The 25344-nt window shown below is 38.4% G+C and overlaps 1 protein-coding gene across 1 annotated transcript in view; it reads right to left on the bottom strand.

The window, feature by feature from the left end:
* Positions 1-25344, bottom strand: part of LOC117405760 (ras GTPase-activating protein 3) — a 74646-nt gene that overhangs the window by 47711 nt on the left and 1591 nt on the right. The window contains exon 2 of the mRNA XM_034009118.3: positions 375-492. Within this exon, the coding sequence (XP_033865009.2) occupies positions 375-492 (118 nt within the window). The remainder of the gene's footprint in view (positions 1-374; positions 493-25344) is intronic.

Genomic DNA, 25344 nt, shown 5'->3' with positions numbered 1-25344 from the left:
TGGGAATGAAAACTGGGAGGAGAGGGGAGCGAGCAGAAGACACGGTTGTATTCAACAATGAAAACATTACCACATTATAAATGAATCTTTACACATGTGGAAAACTGACGTTATGAGGAAATAATACAAGGTGGTTGACATAGGGAATAGGGGTTTAGAACACTGGGTGCGCTAAGTAACAGAGCCGGCTCAGGGAAAGAATTCACTGAACGACATTTTCAGTTCCGCTCCTGCTGAGCAGCTACAGAGCAGATTTCATCAGTTACCCAAGTGATAGGAAAAATTTTCACTCTGAACCACCCAGTTACTTAACGCACCCTATAATAATAATAATAATAATAATAATAATAATAATAATAATAATAATAATCTACCATAATGACTTTTCTATTATTTTGGTCCTGAACACCTCTTCTTGGTCCAGGTTCACTGTGCAGTAGCAGTCCCTCATCTTGTTGGGCCCTGGGTATGGAGGTAGGTTCTTCGCTTCTCCTAAAAAGAAGGGAGGAAAAAAGAAGGGAACTTGAATAACCCCTTCAACCAATTAAGAATCATTTTCAGTATTTCAATACGTATTGTTGCAGTGTGAATTAAAAGGGAGGAGATGAGATGACAACCATAAAGCACCTGTGTCTTGTATGCTGGTAAACTAAAATACAGTGAAAACTCACAGGTTTGCACTACGACCATCGCTTGGAGCCACAAGCCTTTTATATGTATATCCTGATTAAATATGTGCGAATAATAAATAAATCTAAATCCGGTCTTTACATTGAACTGTACAGAATTGAAGTACTGCACTGCACTGTACTGCAGTTCATCCCCAGTAATGGCTGAAAGGTGCTGAATGCACCGGGGGAGCACAGCACTGATAAGAAACAATGGCAGCCTATTTGAGGGTCTGAGAGAAGAGAGACAGAGAGAGAGATGAATGGGAGCTGGTGACAGGAACAAGTGCAGCCTTTCATATCTGACATCCAGGGTTCAGTGCAGGCCAGGCTCGGCACACAAACGCTTCATTCACACATTGATTAGCCAGTGACTTTTGAACTGACAAAGTCACTTTGCCTCCAAAGGGAAAATAAACTCTTTCTATTTAATCCCAGTTGAATATAATCTGAATGGCCAATACTAAAGGCATTCACTTTTTATAACGAGGAGTCCATTATGAGGAAGCCGACTTGGACAGGATATAATGTTAAACGCCAGGGCTCTTCATGTCATACATCTTTAATATAAAAGAACACGGTCCCACATTTTAAGTGCACAGATGGTGAAATAATGTTGAACGAGGCCTTCACAATAATTTGTCATGAACCAGTATGCCTTGTATTGTTTTAATAAGAATTCCATACAGGTAGGAAATTGTGTGTTAGTTCATACAGAATAGCTGAATGACAGTACAGATAGCCATACAGGCTGCATGACGCTAGTCAGTTCTACTGTACTGTACATAAAACTGCTTAGCATACCTAGTATAGCATACTAGCCACGGTTTATGCAGCAGAATTAAACTTGTGAAAAAATAACGCCCTAGCTTTAAGGAAATAATGTACAGTATGGCAGCATACAGTGCACAAAATACATACAGTGAACCAAAAGTTACACACCCTAGGAGATAATATTCATTAGTCCACTTTCCTCAACATGAAATGCTCTAATGTAGTCACATGGGCTACACTCTGTATACAGGATGTCTTAATTCTAGTGTAGCCCTTACGCTAAAGCTTCCTTGGGCTGCAATCTACACATAAAAGGTGTAAGTGGCCAGGATGTTTTTCTTTTTATCCAAGTGCTCAATGATTCCTCTAGCGGTGCTTGACTCGATTCTTCTTGTGGTGCGCCACACACTGTATACACACACACACACACACACACACACACACACACACACACACACACACACGTATATAATATACTGTTTGGATAACAGGCAGTTAAAGAAACACTACATATTAAAATAGCACCACACGAAAAGAAAAGTATTGTTCTGGTAACAAAGATGACGAGCCAATGCTCTGCCACCTAATAACAAATACAAGGCTTCACACTGCACAAGTGCAGAGCATTCTTTGGATTATAGTAGCGGTAGCAATGCCTTCTTGAGGCACGATGTTCAACTCCTCAATGGACTGCAGTCAGTGCAGTAGCATTTCAAGGTCCACATCCACAGAGTACTGCTGTAGATGTTTTGTAATAGATTGATGTTGAGCGATTGGCTTGTCAACACCCTTATAAGCGTTTACCACAGTAAAATTTGCATCGTAGTTTTGCAGTTTTCCCATGCCTTTCCTATACATTTGCCATACAGTAGTTTACCCTAGTTTGCCATGTTTCTGTAGAGTAGTTGAAAGGGGGGTTATTCCTATGGAGCATGTGTTCAGCACATCACCATCTACAGTTCAACACCAGTGCTCAAAAAGGGTTAGGCCCACTTCAGTATTTAGTTGCTACACCAGTCTTGAGGTGCTTTACACATCTGGATACAAGGAGTTGGATAAGACATCATTGAAGCTACATTTAAAAAGCCCCTTTTAAATGATGAAGCTGTCACAGTACAATGACAGAGAGTGGCCTCTTGAGCAGTTTTATTAAAATGATACAACACTCAGTAAAGCATTGTAAGTATGGTAAAGGACTGAAGTATGCAGTCAATATGACAATGGCGGGAACCACCAGCGCTAAACAAAACCAACAATGTATACTTCACTTTCAAAAAAATAAATTGTATTTCAGAATTAACATTTTAAAATCATGTTTAATATTCAACCCTCTTTTTGCCTTGCGGTTTTAAATGTCCAGCCTCTCTTGCAATCCACACAAGCCAAGTTTGATGCCAATTCTCGGCCTGCAGCACTAGTAAAACCTGTCTTCTGAATTAAGTGTGCATCACCTGCGTTGTCTCAGCAGTCTTTGGATCTCAAGGTGAACGGGATTAGGCGGGTGTTTCAAACAACAACATATACAAACACGCATTTCTGTTTCTGTAAACAACAACCCTTTGTTTATATCAATATTTCCTTTCAACAGAAGACAGCAGAAGCCTCCTGCTGTTTATGCCCCTTGCAACAGCTATCACTGACACAGCAGAAAACCACAGAATAACAAATACGGTAATGAAACACCAGCAAAAAAATGTCCTTTTGGCTCCGCGAAGCACAATATTTATAATTCCAAAAGAAATATTTCAAATAAAAAATAAATAAATAAGAAAAGGCTTACTGTAGTTTGCTCATTTAACCCTTTAAAAATTGTAACTGTGGTCATTTACTACTACAAGTTACTGAATGAGCTTAGCCTTTGCTTTATAATAACTATTTACCTTTTTTGACCTCCTTCACTGTTCAGCTTTTTGTTTCAATTTTGACTCCAGTGTAGCCATTCTTATGTTACAGTTAGGACCCCACTACGATCATGTAAATTGCAATGGTTTGCTTTTCTATGTTTTTATTTGTATTCCTGTATTTAATGAGTGTTTTTGTTTTCTGTTATCGGTTTCTTTTTAACTACTGATTTTAGAATGTTATTTCTTGCTTTACTTACCAGGATCCCCTTGTAAAACGACATGTATATCTCAAGGCTTCTATCCTGGTTAAATAAAAACACTTGAAATCTTGCTAAATAATGCTTACAAAACACTTTTTTTCAGTAGTGTGTGGGAAAATAGAAGTTCATACTAACATTTTTGTTCTCCTTGTTCATTATTGTTTTAGATTGTGAAATTGTTTCGGAACAGCCTGACTCATTGATTCTCCTGTGCAGCAGACATGCCAACTATTCCCTGTCAGTTTTCCAGAGGAATTACAATAGGAAGAGCACACAGCTGGACCCTGCGACCCAAAGCACAGCATTGGGGAACTGTGACTGCAGGCACACAGCCATTGGGAATCACTGCACAAACCCAGGCCATTGAAACAGAGCGCCCATGCGAACTGTCAAGCAGTCACATTTTCACTGCAGAGCAATGAAACTAGATTGACACATCTACAGTATAGGCACTCAATCCCTTAGAACAGTTTAAAAGCACAGCAAAGTGTAATAAAAGCCAAGTAAAAGCATGGTAAGGTAAGCATGGCAAAGGATAGCGAGGTATGGTAAAGAACATTAATAAACATGACAAAACAGGGTAAACTATAGTAAATGCATAGTATAACCATGGGAAATGCAGTGCAAAATACAGTGGTAAACTCCTCTAAAGGATGAGACTAATTTGTTTACACTTGAATTATTGCAATGTCATTACCCACAATGGTGCCAATCCACAGAAAAAAAACCCAATTGAATTACTGCAGTTAAACCATCCCTCAAGTTCCAGATGTTTTACGAATAGCAGAACAAACTGGCTTCAGTATCACACCCATTCATCACAGGTACAGTACAACAATGGAACACATAGGGCAGAAGCAAACACTAACCCACTGTAGATCCGAAGTGGAACAAATGGCAGATAATTCTCCTGACAGACTCAAACACCACTGCCGCTAGGATCCTGGCACTGAGGATCTTCACACAAAGCAGTTCTTGGATACATGTCATTTGTATTTAAGCAGTGTTTCATGCTTCCTCCAGTCTGAATTGAAGAAACAAACCAAGAGCCAAACTCAAGTTACGAAATCAACTTGAGCTGAAAGGAAACCATTTATGTAAAAAGAAGAGGGAAAAAAAGAAAGACAGCACAAACTAGAAAATGCTCCACCCTGAAACAGCACCAAATTCTGTCTTGTGGAATGCTTTTATTTTCACATACCTTTCTATCAGTTATAAGCTGTTTTTGTCTTCCAGGAAAATATTCACTTTACTTCAGGTCCCAAAGCAATCAAAAATGTCAAAGGAAACTCACAACATCCAACAAAAACATGTGGGTCATGAATATCGGTACATCACAGCTACTGTATTATCATAATACAGTAGACAGATTATAGAGGTTGATTCATCAAGTGCATGCTAAGGCAAGTCCCAAACTCAAAAGCTGTATTTTGTTTTTGTAAATTTTGTAAAAAGACAGACTGAAGTACAGCAGCAGGTCATAAGCAGCAGGTCACAATCTAGAGAATTTGGGCAAGCTGGTTTGCCCATCATTTGAACCAGGAGAAAGCCATTATTAAAAACGTACTTGTACACAGCATTTTTTGATATTTGGGATGGAAATAAAACTCCCATTGCATAGCAGTTTGATCCATTCCTGGTTTTACTATGAGCTAACTGTGGCTAATCAAGCTCTTAGTAAAACCTGGAATGAGTGAAACTGCTATGCAACTGGAGTCTTATTTCCATCCCTGTGGTATAGCACAAAGTTATTTCTTTCCAGCAACTGTAGCCACAAGTGACAAAGTCAGATGCTTCTGTTGTATTTAAAACTAGAAGTAACTGCCACTCCAAGTGCTTTACTGACCTACTTAAAAGTGTTTTAATAGGGTTCTTGATTTTGGTTACAGTATATTTGATTTTGTGGCAAGTTTTAGATTAGTTTGTCAATGCTGTGACATCATCGGTAGAAAAAGACAAAGGCCTAAAAGCTAAAGAGGTGATTATATTGGTGAGAGACTGTATAAAATACATAAATAAATAAATACATTCTACAGTACGTTTCTGTCATGTTCTGTTCGTCATTTGTACTAAGCTAGGAAATGACTATGGTGTTAAACACAACCTTCACCAGGCATACTGCAGCTTTGTTTATGAGGTAGTTTGCAAAACATGGTCCGGAAACGTGCCTGGTAACACTGACAAATTTCTAATCTATGGTTCTATTCATTAAAAAGAAGAATTGGTTTCCTCCTTTGATAAACATCTCATGACTCAGCTTCATTACAAAAAAAAAAAATGTCTTGGGAATACATCTTTCCGAAACCAGCTTAACACTGGCCTGTACAAACTTTTGAAACACTTCACAAGAGGTAAAGATTTTGCAGTACACAAACGCACACACACACACACACACAATCTACCTAGTATCAACAAAGCAGGCGATAGCAATAGAATAAAACACACTCTACGTGGTTACACTTATAATAAACTGAGAAACAAGATGTAAAAATATTTCCGTAGATATGTTGGCTACAGGGCCTTATGAAAACATTAGCATTTTATATATTTTGGCATTGAATTTTAAGTGGGGGACTAATGGGAGTCTCTGACAGCATAGAGAACATTGCCAAATACACCAAGAAACGCTTATAAATTTTGCTGTTGTCTTCAAGGAAAAGGTGCTTCAGTGGCCAAAAGTTACTTTTCTTCCAGTGAATTTTCATTTTAATCTGTTTGGAGATGAATGTGTAACCACACTCAGTCATACTGTACTTCTGTGTTATTCTTAAAGTATGCTGCACAGGCAGAATCTGAACTGCCAACAAATCTTCTTTCCAGTTTTTTCAGTGTGGAATAAACAGACTTGCTCTAAAAAGCATCACTTCATGTCAAATCAACCAATTTTGCAAATCGATGCAAACTGTACACTGTGCAGTTCAGTCGTCTCCGTGTATAGGAACACCTCTAAGAAGAACACTTCGGCTTTGGGAACACCCTTGCGGTGAAACAGGATTTTGTCATTGTAAATGCACTGGCTAAAGAAACAGGAACTTTGCTAAAAAGAACACCTTTTTGGCACCGATAGCGATTTGTTTCTGTTTTGTAACCTGATAACTCATCATCATGAAACTCAAATTCAACTGGTTTATTGTAATCTTTTCAAAACTGACTTTAAAGCAAGAGTAATCTAAGCTGCTGCTCCATTTTTTAATGTGTGCCAGTGTGAAAGGGACAAAGGGGCTTTAGAGAACACTTCGGCTAAGAGAACACTTCGCTTGCTTCCCAAGCCAGAGACTACTGGATCTCTTTTTATTACTTAGAAATGATCATCCAAGATTTTCAGGCTACATTCTGATGAAATAAAAACTTGTTTAAAAACGCATTCATAGGATTTTGAGGTAATGTTCTAATTTTCCTAACTCGGCTTGGCTTTTTTGTCTTAGGTTTTGATTAGTTAAGTGTCGTCTTTAAGTAAATCTGACTTTACAGAGATTTACTTAACATATGGCCCGGTAGTTATGTTTACTTAACAGAACTACCGAGCCATAGCTCAGGATTTAAGAGAGCTACTGCAAAGGTATACATTTGTACTTGTTGTTTTTTGGTTTGTTTTTTTGAAGGGCGGAATAAGTCGTTTGTCGTTTTAGCTTTTTAAAACATTCACCAGGCATGAAACCCACAGCAACAGAAACAATTCATGACAGGTGCTTTCCAGCTACACTAAGAAAAACGGCACAAAACAAAATGAGAAGAAGAATTGTGTTTAAACGTTTAAAGATGGTCTGCCCAACCTGAGCGAATGAAGCTGCCACTGAGGGTCAGGACTTCCTCCCTCCTGCAAGCTGCAGTTACACACAGGAAGTGGGCACCAGATCTCAATCACTTCTGTGCAAGTAATGTACCTTCACCTAGTACAGCATTTAGCAGATTGGAAGCTTTCTTTACAAGCTCTTACAGTAGATCATTGGTGCCAGAACATGTCACCTGGCAACTGACATGCATTGCAGCAAATAATGTGAGATATGTGTTTAGCATAAAATGGTAAGGCATGATATTTTTTCCCCTGGGTCTTTAGCCTGGCTTTTTCCAAGCAAGTACTGAACTACAGGTCTTATGATATATTTTTTCCTATACTTTCATTACTTTGCTTTCAGAAGGAAGGTGTCTTAAGTGCATGCTTTCAGCCAAAGATAAGAGTGAAACATGTATAAAAGTCCCAGAATTTTAAAATAAATGAAAGTTTTGCAATACTTTTTAAATTTGCTGTGGGCTCGGAAGGAAGACTCACTTAGAACTGGTTCGCCTCACAGTGACCCCTACTGGTGAAGGAGGAGCTCATGCAGCTGAACTCTCACCTCTAGGGTTTGGTAGCTATGGCCAAAGGTTTTGCATCAGCTAGAATTTTAGAATTGAGCCATAATTAAAAATGTTTTTATTTTATTTAACATCACATAATCAAAGAAACAACAAAATGATACTGCAAAAGTCTACTGGAAGCCATAATAGTAGTACAGTATTTCTAAATGTCACAATTTTCAATTTGTGTCAGTTTTTCATTAAGTATATGGAAAACTACAAAGCAGTATGTAATTAAATATGTTAACTTAACATTATTCAGCAAGTTTTATTCGACTTTATGAAGCAAAATTAGTTAATTCTATAGGGTGAGGAAAACTTTTGGCCATTATTTTTTTTAAAGTATGTCTCAATCCTAAAATTCTAAGAGATGCCATAGCTGTATAAATTAACCTTTCTTATAAAATGAACAGTAACAAAACAGAATTCCAAGCGCCCAGGAAGCATCAGTTCAGCTGATAGCACTAAACTGTTTCTGGACTCTTTCACTGCTGTGTTACAGTAATCCTTAAAAGCTGCTTAACTGAAGTCTGGAAACATAAATATCCCTATTCCTCAAGTGCTGTTTACTCTCTCTCATATGATACTGGTATCGCATCCTCCATTGTTACAAAACTGTGCACCATTTTCATCTCAGTTAAAATAAACCGTTTTTATCCTAAATGTATTACAAAATTCACTGAGCATTTTGCACACAAGAAGATATCCGATCATAACCAAAAAAGAAAGGATTGCAGATACGAGAGATTTTGCTTAAGAATTGACAGGAAGTGATATTTAAATCTGATTTGCAATTATATTTAATGTTTACTTTCAACAAACACAACATATTGTTCACATTTCTTAGAAACTTATCAAGAAGGAGGAATATTTGGGTGTGCCACAGGGGTCAATATTAGCTGATTTTCTATTGTCAATGTTTTTCATTGACATAACCAAACATAGCCAGACATTTTAAAGATCTTTATGAACTTTTACAACACGATTCAGATCATATAAAACCACAATTTATATACCAGAGAGAGCTTAACATCTAAAAAATATATTATCATTTGGTTTCACAGGTTTACTGTCATTCATCCCATGTAGTTACTTTTATACTGGCCTCAAAAGAAATTTCCATCTGGCTCAGGTTTGCTCAGACAGTGTAAACAATAAGGCCCTGTCCACACTGCCTTTAAACTATATTAGTTGCCTTTAAACTGGCTTAAAAGTGCTAAATACGGTTAGCATCTACACTACGCAGCGTTTAATACCGTACTCGAGACCACCTCAGGGGGTAGTGTGATGAAAGTAACAACACCAACTGTGTATGCTTTGCTGTCGTGCAAAATCAACTGCAGTGGACCTGCTTACAAAGTACTGGCTGCTGCCAAATCAGACATCTACAACTATAGTACAATAAGAACTGCAGGGTCAAGGAACCACATGGTTGTTTTTCGGTTTGATATTTTTCCTTTTTAAAAGCAATTAGAAGGAGCACCGTATCACAGCCTATCATTCTACCAAATAATAAAGTGGAATAGTTATTCACTTCAATTCAGGCCCCTAAGATTTCAATTTACAAAAGCTCCCTTATTTTGAAAACTCAGTGTTGACAGGTATTGAAAAGGAGAACTTCAGAGTTCAAAACAAAATGCATACATTATGATAAAATGTACCTTGTGGTTTTTAAGAAACAAAGCCATAACGCTCATTCCAAGAAGCACTACGTCTTCTGCGGGCACAGGCTTCATATGTGCCGGGCTGTAAACATAAAATACAGTGCATGATGGGATAATGTCATATTAAGTCCCACAGTCCATTGCGCTGCTAGGAACTGTGCTAGGATCTATTTTCGCCTGTTTATACTGTTGTTAGATTTGTGCCTATAACTCTTTAACTATAAAAGTACATGTCATACAGGAAATTCATGTGCACACACTAGGCTTCCATAAAAAAAAACAGTTAAATAGTCTGAAACTCACACTGTTTAGTACAGATAACAAAACCCACAGAAAGGGAGACGCTTTTTTAGAAAAAAACATTATTTATTGTTTATAACATTTCTTTTAGCATGGCCAGCTCAAATCTGACAGTGTACAACGAAACTTCAGCATGTAGGGAACATGGGAAAACAAACTGAACAAATTGTATAATAAATAAAGGAATTATGGCCATATATACAAAAGGTACCAACAGCAGCCAAAAAAAAACTGAACTGAAAAATTTGCAAAATAATTTATTTGTGCACTATTCACTGTGGCTTTAAAGCCATGCAATGTGGCGACCATGGCAACCTAACCTTAACAGCTGACTTGTGACATGCATCTGATCCACAAACACTGTCAACTCGATTTCTCTTCTTTTGTAAAGACTTTGTCTGAAAATGTTTGTTTACTGCACCGAGGTAGGTCTTTCATACAGTGCAGCAGTAACATTGCAAAACAAAACACTGGCATTCACGGCCGTCCACTGACAGGGTCCCATATTGGAAATACACGAATAGGACCTTGTTGTAAAGCCCCAAGTCTCGTGTCTCTTACAGTGCCTGAGTAAAAAGATTTAAAGGGCTAAGTCGCCGGCAGAACTTAACATGGGTCTGACCCTAAAGTGCATACCAAATATGCAGAAAACAGTAATCAATGATGTTAAAAGCAATTATCATGCAATAATAAACACATGTAACACATATTATGCAAATTCAGGCGAGGAGCCCTGCACATGAAAAGGGGGCGGGGCAAAGCCCTGCCACAAATGTATTGTTTATTTGTAGAACGGGGTACCCCTCCACCCCTGTGCAATTTATTATTTTGTATTTGTTTTGTTGTTGTTGTTGTTGTATTATTATTATTATTATTATTGTCGTTATTGTTATGGTTTATTTATTTATAAATATGACAGCGAAGCTGTATATTTTGTATTGATTTGCAGCGTGGATGGGAAGCCCCATCCACAATTTAAAAACCTTGTGCAGAAGGGGGCCATCTCCCAAATTAAGTGATTAATTTGTTGCACTGTTTTTTTGTTTAAATATTTTATTTGTTTTTGTTATTTAAATAAACGGCACTGTGGCAGAGTGTCCCGCCTCTATGTATTATTATTTGTATTGTTGTTTGCGGCGCGGGTAAAAGCGCCGCGTCTTTTATTATTATATTTAAAGACCCCGTGAGGATGCATGGCTGATCAGCTACTGATTATTTAACTAGCTGACAGTCATGCATCCTTACCAAACGCGTGCAGACTCTGGCCAAGGTATAATAAGATAATTAACTACTAGTTAATCACTTGGCCAGAGTATATAAACCTGCAGCTCTCTGCACTCGAGGTTGTTGGGTGTACAGAGGAGAGTACGGGGAGCGGAGAGAGCGAGCAACATTCGAAAAACAATTGCTAAAACGTGCTGGATTAGCCAGCACGACACTTACTTGTTTGTTTGTTTATTCGTTTGGCCCTCGTGCCCTTTTGTTTTGTGTTTTGTTGGTTTGTTTAAATATTTTGTTTGTTAATAAATACGCTGAGTGCTACTGCACTCAGCTTCACCCGCCCATCCCTTGTTTTGGTTTCTACTTCCTGGTCCGTGACGTCACCACTGCTAGCCAGACTGTCACAGGCACACAGCGCGTCTTTTTCTTCCTGCATCTGGCCAGCCATCCTGTCACACACCCATTTTTTGAAAAGGAGAAAAATCACCTACTCTAATGAGATACAAAATACCTTGAAAGTGCGAAAGAGAACTCAGATTATTTGACTTAGTTGTTTGGTTCTGGTTTTGTGAAAATTAACAGGCTTTTATTTTTACCTCTTCAAAAAAATAGTAAATCAATTAAAAGACAGGAATACACTTTGCAAATATGGCCCAATGTGTGTACCTCTATATCCTACTGATCTGGGATAGGCATCCTAGAGAGGATAATTAAACCCCACAGAAATAAAGTTGAGCACTTCACTCATTACAGTCCATTTACCTGCAGCACTGGGGCACAAATTTTCCATTTGCAGCCTATTTGCATCAACCTATAGGCTATTCTTCATTCAAATCTCGTTTCTCGTTTTATTAGTCATATCTCTTCCCAGCGCATAATCACTTCAAAGTTATTTGTCACACTTCATGAATGGCTATCACTGTACTGCATCCAGCTTCTAAAAATAGAAGACATCAGACCTGCTCAACCTGAATTTCCATCAGTTTCGACACCAAAGAGAGCATTAATAAAAATCTTCTGTTCCGCCTTCTGAAGTACAAAGGGAGAGTTCGGTCAAGGACACACACACAAGCCATCGCTAAATATCTAAAGCTAGACTGAAAGAAGTTCTTCTGTGCCAGGGAGTCAGGCTGCTTAGAATAGAAGCTGAGGCAGGGTAATTTACCCACACAGAGAAACTGCTTTATATTTATATTTCTGTTTGGTTTTTTTTTGTTACACAAAATCATGATTTCTCATACATTCCTCCTCCTCATTTTGCCACTGCCATTATATTACAAAACACCACACAATTCGGTTCAATTGTCAGTCTGCTTCAGCGAGACCCAGCGATGAATGGGACAGTCACGTCAGCAATGAGGTACTCTACACCTTCAGAGCTATAAGGCACAGTTCTTTTGGAGCCTGTTAGCATTGTGCTTGACTGTAGCCAGTGTTACTGTTCCTTCCTGTTCATGAGTAAGGCTGGGATGAGGTCACAATGGTCATGGGTGTCACAGATTCCATGATGTGTGTTGGTGTCCGTGATTTTAATAAAGAGCATTTAACTTTACCAACTTGACCAAAAAAATAAATAAAACAACGCTTTTTTCATGGTTGTGCGAATTATGTTAGCTTGGTTGCCTTCCTTTGTAATGTAGCTGTTGACACCTTGACTCAATATTTTGCCACATTGCAGGCATATTTAAAACAAAATAGCAAGACAGCAAAAATAAATATGGTCTGCACAATACCCCAAAAATGTACTTCATGAAAGCAGAGGTTTATTGTTTTGTTCAACGTGCAACATACCTGTACATTTCAGTCGTAAAGCAAGCTGTGACAAACAAACAAACAAACAAGTAAACTGCTAAATATACCACAGCAGAAGAACACAAAGTCTTTTTTAACTTTATTTTCTAATGGTATGTAAAACCTAAATTTGTGCTTGCTGCCTTTTAAGAAAATATTTCTTGAATACTCAATTAATCGCCTCTAAGAAAATATCTGGCCTGTCCATTGCATTTTGCACAAATAAACACTTGATTCTATTCAAGTTTCTGGCACTGAAAGCTCAAGAATAGCATGCCTACAACAGTCAGTTCCTTCTCTGAAGTTTGCACTCAGATTTGCTTTTTTAAAGTACTTGTAATGCAATGCCTGTTCCTAAAACACTTAAAACAAGGAGGGAAAGATCCTTTCACTGTACGGAAAAGACTGCTTCATCGAACCAGTATGTGCTCGGAGTCCGAAGCCTAAAACCACTAGCATTCCCTGTCAGGGGCAGTACATTGAACACTGCATGGCTACACCACAGAACACAGCAAATGAGTACAATTAGAAGGATTAACTCCCACATAAAGACAGAGTTAGTGTATGCACTATATGTCTGAAAGAGAACTGTTAGGAGTAATCCCATTACAATAATCCTGTGGTGTACAGCTATGGCCAAAAGTTTTGCATCACCTAGAATTTTAGGATTGAGACAGAATAAAACATTTAAAAAAAAACTATATGAACATAATTTAGATATGAAATCATGTAATCAAATAAACCACAATATGATCTAGCAGAAGTCTATCGGAATCCACAGTAGTACAGTATTTCATGTTGGATTTCAAAATGTCAAATGGTTAAATTTTTGTCAGTTCTTTGTTAAGTGGATGCAATTCAATATGTTAACGTAACATTATTCAGCAGGTTTCATTCGACTTTATGAAACAAAATCAGTTAATTCTATAGGGTGATGCAAAACTGTTGGCCATAGCTGTACAGTACTGAAGTAAATTCAAAGGCACAACTGCACAGCCCAGCCATAAGATACATGATATACATTCATACATGTTTCAGGTATCATTTTATTGCGACAACATTCCCCAAATGCAAGAGTTACTGTGTTAGGGGAATAAAGTCATTCTTAAATGCTGGCGAGGAAGTAGAAATGCATTTGTAGACACAATATACCATCCAAGGGCTTTCATGCGCTCATCTCTTTGAAAACCAAGCCCCAAGAAATACAAGTTCTGCAGTCCTGCTACCTCACAGCATCTAGTGTTTCTAGTACTCAAAGTTTCAAACCCAAAAATCAGAGCTTGGGCCTAGTATAGCAAAACAGGAAGTGTGACCTTTGATCGCAGACATCTGTTTCCATCCCACGCGAGTTTGATCTGAAAAGTAGTCGTGAGAAAAAGCGTGGGGGGGGGGGGGGGGGGGGTTCTGAGCCCTGAATGGAACTCTATGAACCCTTGTATTGTATAGGTTGTTGATGCGTGGTTCACATAAAGCTGAGGGCTAAAGGGTTATATATAAAATAAAATAAACTGAACTAATCATCTATCCGTCATGTTTTTCCCCCTTTTAATGCCCCTTTTTCTCTTTGTATGGATTGTATAATCCCAGGGGCTGAGAATACTTCACAATCAAAGCAGCTTTTATTTTTAAAATGTTAAAACAAAATAAAAACAAAAAACACAAGATGTTAATAAAGAAATGTGGCCTCCCGAGTGGCGCATCCAGTAAAGGCACTCCACGTGGAGTGCAGGATGCGCCCTATAGCCTGGACATCGCCGGTTCGAGTCCAGGCTATTCCTTTACCGACCGAGGATGGGAGCTGGAGGCGGCGCTCAATTGGCCAAGCGCCGCCCGGGGGGGGGGGGGGGGTGGGGGGAGGGTTAGGTCGGCCAGGGTGTCCTCGGCTCACCACGCACCAGCGATCCCTGTAGTCTGGCCTGGCGCCTGCGGGCTTGCCAGTAAGCTGCCCAGAGCTGTGTTGTCCTCTGACGCTGTAGCTCTGGGTGGCTGCATGGTGAGGCTGCAGTGTGTAAAAAGCAAGCGGCTAATGGCACACGCTTCGGAAGACAGCGTATGTTCGTCTTCGCCCCTCCTGAGTGAGCTGAGCCTAAAAATAATTGGACATTTCTTTATTTGGGGAGAAAACAATAAAAAAAAACTAATTGACGACTATTACATTAAATAAAAAAATAATAATAATAAATTTAAAAAAATAAAGAAATGTGAGGGTGTTTAGGAGACCTGTGCTTGCCACTTTGGAATCACTTTGTCAATCATGATCAACACATAATTGGGTTAGATTCACATACTTTTGATTCACATACTTCTGAAGACATTGAGAGAGAACTGGGTCCCCGATCACTCAAATCCACCTGAAAACAGCATCGGTCAATACAGGGTTCAAAAAGGCAAACTGTGCAAATAGGCATCTATATCTTTCCAGGCTGAGACAGCGCACTACAGCCCACTTCTCCTTGTTTCAAGTGTACAATTTTATTAAAAGGCAAAATGTAAATGTCACATGGATGAAATCAATAATGTGTTGTAGCTATCCTGCGTTTCCCCCCAATATACAAGTTTAACAATTTGATCACATAATGAGAGAGAGAGAGAGTTTCATTGAACACACACACACGCACACATACACACACACACACACACACACACACAATTTTCCTCAGTTCAGTTCAGCTCAGCATAAAATTCAACAGAAGATATACAGCACTTCCACTTCTACAGAGCTTCCTTTTTCTTTCAACTACAGTATTCCTGTAATCGAAACAGATCCTAACTGGGTGCTTCTGCTGCAGTACCACAGCTCCATAACCTGATATTAACTGAATCTGTATCAATTCACGCTTAAGATAGGTCGGACTTCTGTAGCAAACAACCAAGCTCTCAATCCCATTGGCTGCAAACTCACACACCTGCTCCACTGCTCTACCTCGACAGGCCGACAGTATGGGCCACTATCACTAACTGCCTGAGTGCGTGTGGGAGTGATAAGTTAAAATCTCTAATCCTCAATTGTTTTTCTCCAGGAGACTATACAAAATGTTATCTATGACGGTGAATCAGCCAGGACAGCTGTGTGTGGTAGAGAAGTATCAAATCTGATGTAATCCTATTGTGGTTTATAGTAATTCTGAAACTCACTTTCGCATGTACACACTGTATATATATATATATATATATATATATATATATATATATATATATATATATATATATATATATATATATATATATATATAAACTTTCAATAATGCCAAAGAGAAATATGAAACCATATTGGAAAAACAGAATAAAGTGCTTAACAAAGAAGATTAACAATACGAACAGAAGCCTGACACCAAAACAAGATGGAGTCCCGGGGGGTAGGCTTTTAAAAGATGCAGTCCCACAGTTCAAGAAGCTGTGCTGTCTGAAACGGACACACACCCCGAGACAAGCACAAAGATTCACTATACAAAGTTAAAATAGAACTAGCCTGCTGGAATGTGATTAACCTTTCATGTGGGATCGATCTGATTTCATTATGTAATTCAGCAGGAGGTCAGCAAAACATCCACTTGCGTCAACGCTCTCCAGGGACTTTAACAGGACAAGAGTGACAAAAGGGTGCCCGTGATCTCAATCAGCATCCACCTATGCCTGCTGCTTTGCTTAATGTGCTGCTTTACTACTTGTAACCATCAGTTAAGGTTGTTAAAGGTTTGTGTAGTGTATTACCTGTCATCTTACCAGCATACTGTATACAAAATAGTTCACACTAAGAAGGGGATCTGCCTTGCCTTGTAAATAAGTTTCGTGCACAACCCATGACAATAGTAACTATAATATCAAAAAGGGTTTTGATTATGAAAAGCATTTACTAGAAAACAGAACACCGATACTGTTAAGTCGCAGGTCAAAGTGAACAGCAGGAGTTTCCAAAACCCTGGAAGTATGAAATCTGTATCTCAAACAGATTAGAAGCAGATTTGCCAAGCACCCCAAGGAAAGTTAAAACTGCCTTCACCATGCAGAACATAAAAGGAACAGTCACATCTTACTCACAGCATTAGAAACCTCAGTTCCAATGGAGGGAACATCTGGTACTGTGTTATAGGAACATGCTATCTAACCAAGAGGTTTGTCAACAGCTGTAGAGAATACAAACTTGTACTGTATTATCTAATTTTATCCTGAAAAAAGTCAAAGATCCAACGTGAGAAAAAAATGAATTAACAAAAGAAAGCATTATTTGAAGGACCCAGTCTTTTCCTTTACTCAAACACACAGACACACTTCAGCGTGGCCAACAGCCAGGGTCTCCAGGGAACAGATGCCTAAACCACAACATCAACGAGCACAGCAACAGCCACATGGGAATTATCCAGCAAGCGGGACTTTAAACAAGACCTCAATTAAAATCAATAAGTGGTTTCCCAGAGCGTGTAAAACAGCCTGCTTTAAGAGAGATCCCGCATGAGAAACCTCACTACACATACCGTACGAACAGGAAACGAGGGACAGAAAAGGAATTTTAGCAGCATCCCAGACGTAACATATAAACCAGTTAGGTGTGGAGTAACAGAAAGACACAAGAAAGTGTAACAGAACCGCAATGCCAAGGGGTGGGTCTGCAGATGAAGGAAAATAGAAGCACTTCTTTTTGGAGTCAGGGATAGGTTTCTTTTCTTTGTAGCCACACTTTGCAGTTCTATCTATGTAATATTTCCATAGCAGGTTGAGTGCTGCATATAGCCTATAGTTTCTATTAGGTTCCATATGTAATAGAGGTCGAGAACAGGTGATGGTCTAGGTAAGGACCAATATAAAATGTTTGCAATGTGTTTTTCTACAAACAGGGCATTTGTGTAAACTCATTTTGCTTTGTGTTGGATGAAATGAATCTTATTTTTGCAGCTGGATTTTCTTTTCTTTTTTTTTTTTGTTCTGTGTTGCAGAAGGAACGGCAGAAGGAAGCGACACTAAAATTGTATGTATTCACATCTATCTCCACTCCCTCGCAGTTTGCAGGCAAGGTAGATTGTCAGCTAAAGCTAGGAACTGAAACTCTACCTTGTTTGCCATTTCCCCTTACATGTACCACAAAGCAGGCACAGGTCTTTAAATGGAAGTGAAGCATAATGGTAAAGGGGTTGAGAAAGCAAATAATGGGACAATGTGCCACTTAATAATATCAGTATGCAAGTGCTACTTGAAAAAAAAATTCACCATTGTTGTGCTCTCACCCATAAAGGGGACCCGTTTTGAACAGAAACAACAATGTTCGTTGTTCCATATGTCAAATTATTTTAAATTTCAATACATTTAAAATACTTTTTCCCTCCCTAAAGATGTTTGTTTTACAAACATATACAGGGCTTTTAAGATGAATACCTTCTGCAAAAACACTATTTAAAAAAAACCATCGGGGACACTACAGCTTTACAGACAAAGAAGCATCTAAGAAAAAGATTGTGCAGCAGGTTTTTACATTAGCAGAGGCTTTCAGATGGCCTTAGCAATAGCAAACATTCTCATGTGCTTTTACTGGAAACCCTTTGTGTATTTTAAAGAGCCCTGTTTTCAATTAGAAGATCTATCTACATAGCTCTGTTTTAGGCAATAACAAGAGGCTGGGAGTTTGCGGTCTAGTAAGCCACCACAAGGGTATGCTGGGGAAGGAGGTGAATCCAAGTGCCTGAAATCGACACTGGCTAGTGTTACCAGACCACAAATAAAGCATTCACTGCTATTATACAAGAACGATTTATATCTGTCTCATTTTTTAACAATATCTGGTCTTGGCCAAAAAAAACTTTACATTATTTCTTTGTTTTTTGCTGGCTTACACTTAATTAAACTAAATAAAATGGGAAATACAGAAAAGCTGTATTTTTACAGAAAAACCTAAAAGACAAAAGGACAAAAAGAGGTTTTAGTAAATGTAATACAAGTGTCTGAAGTTCCTCAGGTTTTGGACGTTGACCCTATTTTCTTTTCTTGTTGCAGGTTTCGTTATTGTAGAAAATTCTGTTATTTTGGCATTATTTCCAGGCAACTGGACTGCAAAAAGTGCCTAGCTTTTACAACATACTGGTAAAAGGAGTCTTAATTAAACTTTTAACTTAGGTTTCCCTATCACTTACAACTTATGTGTGCAGTAGATCCCACGGTGCACTCTTCAAACCATTAAAGTGTTTTTAATCTGTACATTACTACTAACACTGTAGTAAAACTTCAATGCTTCATATGAGCACTAGCCACAGAGGGTAGTACTCGTGCCCGAGTGCTTCGGCTTTACGCTGTTTTTGGGCACAAGCCTTTCCTTCCTCCCTGAAGAAACAAAAAATACTGCAAGGTCAACAATGGGAAACTGAAACCATATGGTGCAACGTGGAACATTGCTTCAGTTACGTTTCATATGCAAGCTGATAAATATCTGCCCATCTGTACTAGAAAGCCTTCACCGTTTCTGGAGCTTTTGACTTTTCTTTCAGTTTGGGTCCAGTTCTTTTTACCAATGCTTATCTCAACTTAAACAAAAACAAACAAAGTGGTTGCAGGGTCTGCATCTTAAGCAGGATGCCCCACAGTTGCAGCAACATACTGAACACAGGAAACTGCATAGAAACACCACATTCCCACAACATCTGCAAAGTGACGACACCACTGCGCCCATGCCCACTGCCTACAAATACATGCTTCAACTGGAAAGCGAAATCTTGTGTGCTGCTCGTTAGGCCAGCAGAACAGTGAAATCATTTAACGTAATATTCCCTCTGTGAGCAGTGATCCTGGTTTAAATATGACCTCTCCCTCGCCCCCTCGGGGGGAGGGGGGGGGGGACACTTGTAATTCTAGTTTTAATCTTGTTAATGCACATTCTCATATATCTCTGACTGTGTGACTGAGTTATTCCTTGTCCTGCCAAAAAAAGCACACACACACACACACACACACACACACACACACACACACACACACACACCATCCTGCCAATGCTGTACTACATAAAGATTCAAATCAAAACACTACGCAGAGCCCAGAAAATGAAGTGAATGCTCTACACCCCCCCCGAGGCATTTTAAATTCCTTACGGTGTATTCCCCAGACACATAGTCCCTGGAGCATTTCCCAGACACACTAGCTCCAGATTAAGTATAACAATGATCTCTTGGCAGGTAGTGCGCTTCTGTCACCAACCCAGCCAACTTTGCATGCGCTCTTTCTTAGTTCTACAAGCTTACTTTACAAGGCCTCTGCATGTCTGTCTTCAGTACACAGGGCATTCATTCCTTAATAACTGTAGCCTATGGGTCAATCTAGATCAACCGGGCCAAGATCCATAGAATTGGGTGCTGGCATGTCATATATTTTCATTGAAAAATGAATAAGAAAGGTTTCCATTACAAATGAAAAAATGTTAAGTTTCAGCTATTTGTGTTTGTTTGTAAAGTATTGTCCAGTTCATTAGAGTCTAAACACTAACCCACATTCATTTAATTTATGTTAGTAACGTTTACATATCCTAGTTTACAATCTCTTACTTCAAACCCTTTCATTGCTGAGGAAAATCTTGCCTTTACTTGAAAGTACAGGGACACAGTAGATTCATCAAAACTTTGGGAACCACCTTCTTTCTGCAGCAGAAAACACAGAGGTACCTGAAGTAGGTACAGATGCCAGATTCCTGCTTTCTTGAGTCTCATTTGAGAAAAAAAGTGTCTGTCTTAAGTTATTGACCCATGAGAAAGATTTGCTGAAACTTCTGTCAATAAATTATTCTATCATCAAACAATAAATAAAAATCAAGCAAGATTAATACAGAGGTAAAGATAACCATTGTTCAGATCACTTAAATAGACACTGCAGAATGTTACCTAGGAATAAATACGGTATGACAACACTACTACTCTACAGGGTACAGGGAATCGTAGTGGTCTGTGTCACTGACTGGAAGCTACAAGAAACTAGTTTCAGATCCCAGCTCAATTAGGTAAGTCACCCGACCAAGCTCAAACACTGGGGTGCCCAGCTCAAATATATGGAGTATAAAGCACTGTGGCTATTCTTGGTACGCTATTTTAAATTACATACAATACAATGCAAAACAGGATTTATAAATGGGAAAATGATGGAGGCCTATATTTATATAAATATGCTCTAACAGCAAGCTGGTTAGAATTAGCCTGTTCCTGGTTTAAAAAAAAAAAAAACACAACAAAAACAACAACAAAATAAAACATTGTAGATTCTCCAGCCAATCAGCTGCACTGATGGTTGCTTCCTAAGTTCCAGGCCCAAACCCTTGACTCATGGAAATTTCAGGGCAACAGCGTGCTGCTTCCTTCAAAAATAAACAGAAGTGTTTTTGTTTAGTCTTTTGAAACTATGGCACACTTTGTTTTGTTGAAAAGCAAAACATAATTGGCAAAAGAGGCTTAGCATTATTGTAAATCAAGAAAACAATTGTTATTATTATTATTATTATTATTATTATTATTATTATTATTATTATTATTATTATAGTCTTTTAGCAGACAAAGTGACTTACAGAGACTAGGGAGTGAACTATGCATCACAACTGCTGCAGAGTCACTTACAATAGCACCTCCGTTTTTCGCTGTTAGGGGACGACAATAAGGGGCTCTTAAGCAACCACTCAGACTTTTTCCAAACTGAACGTTTCATTGGAGAAACAGAAAGAATGTTTTGTGCAGCTTGTCTAAGGTCACGGTAAATGCACAGTGCATATAAATGAAGGAAAGCAAATGGAACAGCCTACACAGCAAGGCTTGGGTCCAAATGCTTTGAAGCTGTCGGATTTCACACCACATCTATAAGCATGTACAAGGTCCCACATCAGAAATAACTAGAAGTGCAGTGCAATTGCATTATAATGGGATATATTTAAAAATAGACTCAAGAAGATGTTACTTCTAGCTATACAGGACCCCAAGTAAGGGACTAGTGCACATAGAGGGTCCTCATAATCTTGTAATAATCACACAGTACCTGAAAGGTTACACATATATGTATGAAATATCAGAGATTATCAGACTATAGCCAAATGCAATCCAAAAGAAAGCTAGGCATGTATGATAGCTGGGTGAACCTAGGTGCAAAAAAAAATGACGGCAGAAGACCCAACGCTTGTGAATTAGCCATGGTTGAACTCTGCTTAGCTTCTGATATGTGATGAAACCTGCAAGACTTTGTTCTAACTATGATCATGTAACTGAAAGAACATTCAGCACTTGGAAATGCCTGCAGTAGTGCCTGTGCTATTTATTCAATATTTTGCGATTTGTTGTCCCAGAATTATTGAAGTTGGTTAAAAGAAAGAAACATGTAATTGGTGGATATCCTTCTACCATTGTTTACTAAAAATATTCTTCAGGTCACATTTTGGTTTTGAATGATGCTTCAATCCAGGCGTTTGCTACTCCTTTTGAAATTCTGATAAAAACAATTTGCTGGTCATATTTTACTATTCTTTAAATAAGTTGGCAGAAGTTAACCTCGCGAACACCTCACGCAGCAGCAGCTTTGATGCTTTTTCCATGTATACTTTTGGCTTGCGAATTAGAAACCAGGCCTGTATCAAATTCATCCAAAACTACAGTTTAACAGCACCACTCTAGATTGTAAACATGAACATTTTGTTCAAGATATTCTACTTCTGTCTTTATGTTGCTTATATTTTCCCACAAGTCTGGCTGATCAAATTTCCTATTGCGTAACCTATATCTACAGCCCTATGTTCCTCTTGTGCGGTTTGCCCAGCATCTGGTGTCGCGCATGTTATGTGCTCTGGCCCACTAGCTCTGCTTTCTTCTTAGGAATTCAGAAGGGCCTACAGAATGTGTGACGTCACTGTCCAGGCCTGGGTGGGTGGGGTCAAGGAACATGTGAGAAAGGGGATGTTGCTAAGATGAAGCACAGGCTTATTCAGACACACACACACACACAAACACACACACACTATGACTTCAACTTCTCTGCCCAAATCAGCAAAGGGAAGTTAAAGGCCAAACGACTGAATGAGTCATTCACTTTTGAGAGGCACATCAATCAACACAAATTAAATAAATGTATTCATAGCACAATGTGTGTTAACTATATCTGTAATTAAAAAAATAAATAATTAAGCACAAAATATGTTTGGGAGACCAGGCAAATTATATTTCTAGCTTCCGTTAGGATAATGATATCAACATAAAAATCAGAACAGTGGTTCTGCACACAAGAATTCCACTCAATTCTTCATAAATACATTTACCAAATGAGCCCATACAATAATTTACTTAGGGATTGATTCAATCAACCTAAACCGGACTGTCAGAAGTCATTTAACAGCACAGGGTGGGGGGGGGGCCCAAATCACCCTGGAGTGCATCAACCACCTATCGGTGGTTATCCAGGGAAAAGGTACCCCTTTTACCCCGGAAAAGGTTAAGGCAATCCCACTGTAAAATTTGGCTGTCCCCATTGGCAATAGACACTGTATGATTCACATTTACTGTTTATTGTTAATTATAAGTAGAGCCTTAAAAACAGAACCTTAAAAAGCTCATTAATCTACTCTATTTCTACGTGGGTGTATGGTAAATGTGAGGAACTGTCAGGTAAGGCCTTATATAGAATGCATTTGTGGGTGTGCATGTGTGGATATAGTCGATCTGTTTACATTTTAAAAAAAGAACACAAAGATTTGCAAACACTGCCAGCCAGCACATATTCTATTTATAGAAGTGCATTACACAATGAAAGCAATTAAATAGCCTGTGCTCTTCTTAATGGTCGGATGGTGCAGTAGAATAACAACAGCCAGCTTTGATAGGAGGGCTTTGTATTTCTGTTTGTTTTGTTCATCTTTACCACACTTGGACTCACGAGAAGTCAGCAGTCAAAGGAATAATAATTATTTAAACTGGATTGCCAAACATTACGGTTATGCAGTAGAATAACCAAAATATATTTTTCATCCTAAAAATGATTAGAGCTAATCCAGGCGTGGTACAATGCGCCCTCAAAATTGTCATAGCTCCCACTTTATTCACTGTTAAATTTGCAAAGATCACACCGCCCCTGGCTCACCGGTATAAAAGAGCAAGCTGTGGTTCATGTCTCCTTGGAGCACCAAGAACACTTTAGCCTACAAAAAAAACATTAATCAGGTAAACAATGCATGAGTGAGATTTTCTCTTCCATGTTTATTAATTCCAACCTGAACAAAACACAGTAGGCTCTCCCTGTTCAAGTTCAGCCCGTAGCAACCCCTTGAAACAGTTTACCCCCTATCAGTCCTACTAATTACCACAAAGTACCCCAAATTGCCACAAAGTACCACAAAATTACCACAAAGTGACCACAAATTACCACAAAATTACCACAAACTACACTCATAGTTACCACCAAGTACCTAAAAGTTACCAAAATATCCCAAAGTACCGCACATTTCTAACTGACTGTGTTACAGACAGTAGAGCGTGATCAATAACTGCTGCTGGATAAAGGCGCTGGGTAACTATATTATTATTATTATTATTTTGCATAGCAAATAGTATGTGACAAAAGTATATTATTATAATATAAAAAACATCAAATAAAACAAATGGCTGAATATAAAATATATTTATCTCAGCATCCCCTTTTTTGACAAATATTGTTTTTCATAAATTTCTCAATAGGCCTATTGTAATTTTATTCATGTGTGATAGCCTGGTATTTTCTGTCTTTGTACTCTCTCTCCATGTCTTGCTCACTGTTAACGTTTTTGTACCTATTGGTCTAAATTTAAGGTGGCCTCAAATAAGATGACCTTACTTTTCGAAGGAGAGAAATTAAAAATATATTTGATGTACAGTAGACCAAAGGATTTATAGAGGAAACTCTATAAATCCTGTGTGGAGCAGTGTGGAGTAGTGGTTAGGGCTCTGGACTCTAGACCGGAGGGTCGTGGGTTCAATCCCCAGTGGGGGACACTGCTGTTGTACCCTTGAGCAAGGTACTTTACCAAGATTGCTCCAGTAAAAACCCAACTGTATAAATGGGTAATTGTATGTAAAAATAATGTGATATCTGTATAATGTGAAATAATGTATAATGTGATACCTTGTAACAATTGTAAGTCGCCCTGGATAAGGGTGTCTGCTAAGAAATAAATAAAAAAAAACTAAAAAAAAAACTGTATTAAGCAGAGAATAAAAAAACTTACCTATTAGTGGGTGGTCTATTTTTTATTTATTGTTTTGATCCAGTAAAGTTGTTTGTAAAACTAATGTGATATCTTGTAAAAATTGTAAGTCACACTAGATAAGGGCGTCTGCTAAGAAATAAATAATTTAAAATAGATAAATGTTTAAAAAAAAGCATTTTACTGTAAGTCAAGAAAGTCTATACCTTCAAACTATATATATGCCTTGTGACATTTATTTAGCATGCATGACTCTAAGAGTAAAATGCATCTTTGTTTAGGTTACTTAAGGACTTCATGGTAACTATGGGA

Source organism: Acipenser ruthenus, chromosome 9 (genome assembly GCF_902713425.1).
Source record: "Acipenser ruthenus chromosome 9, fAciRut3.2 maternal haplotype, whole genome shotgun sequence".
In the NCBI taxonomy this organism is placed as follows: Eukaryota; Metazoa; Chordata; class Actinopteri; order Acipenseriformes; family Acipenseridae; genus Acipenser; species Acipenser ruthenus.
The sequence above is the reverse complement of the archived record's forward strand: the minus strand, read 5'-3'. Positions and strand labels throughout refer to the sequence as shown.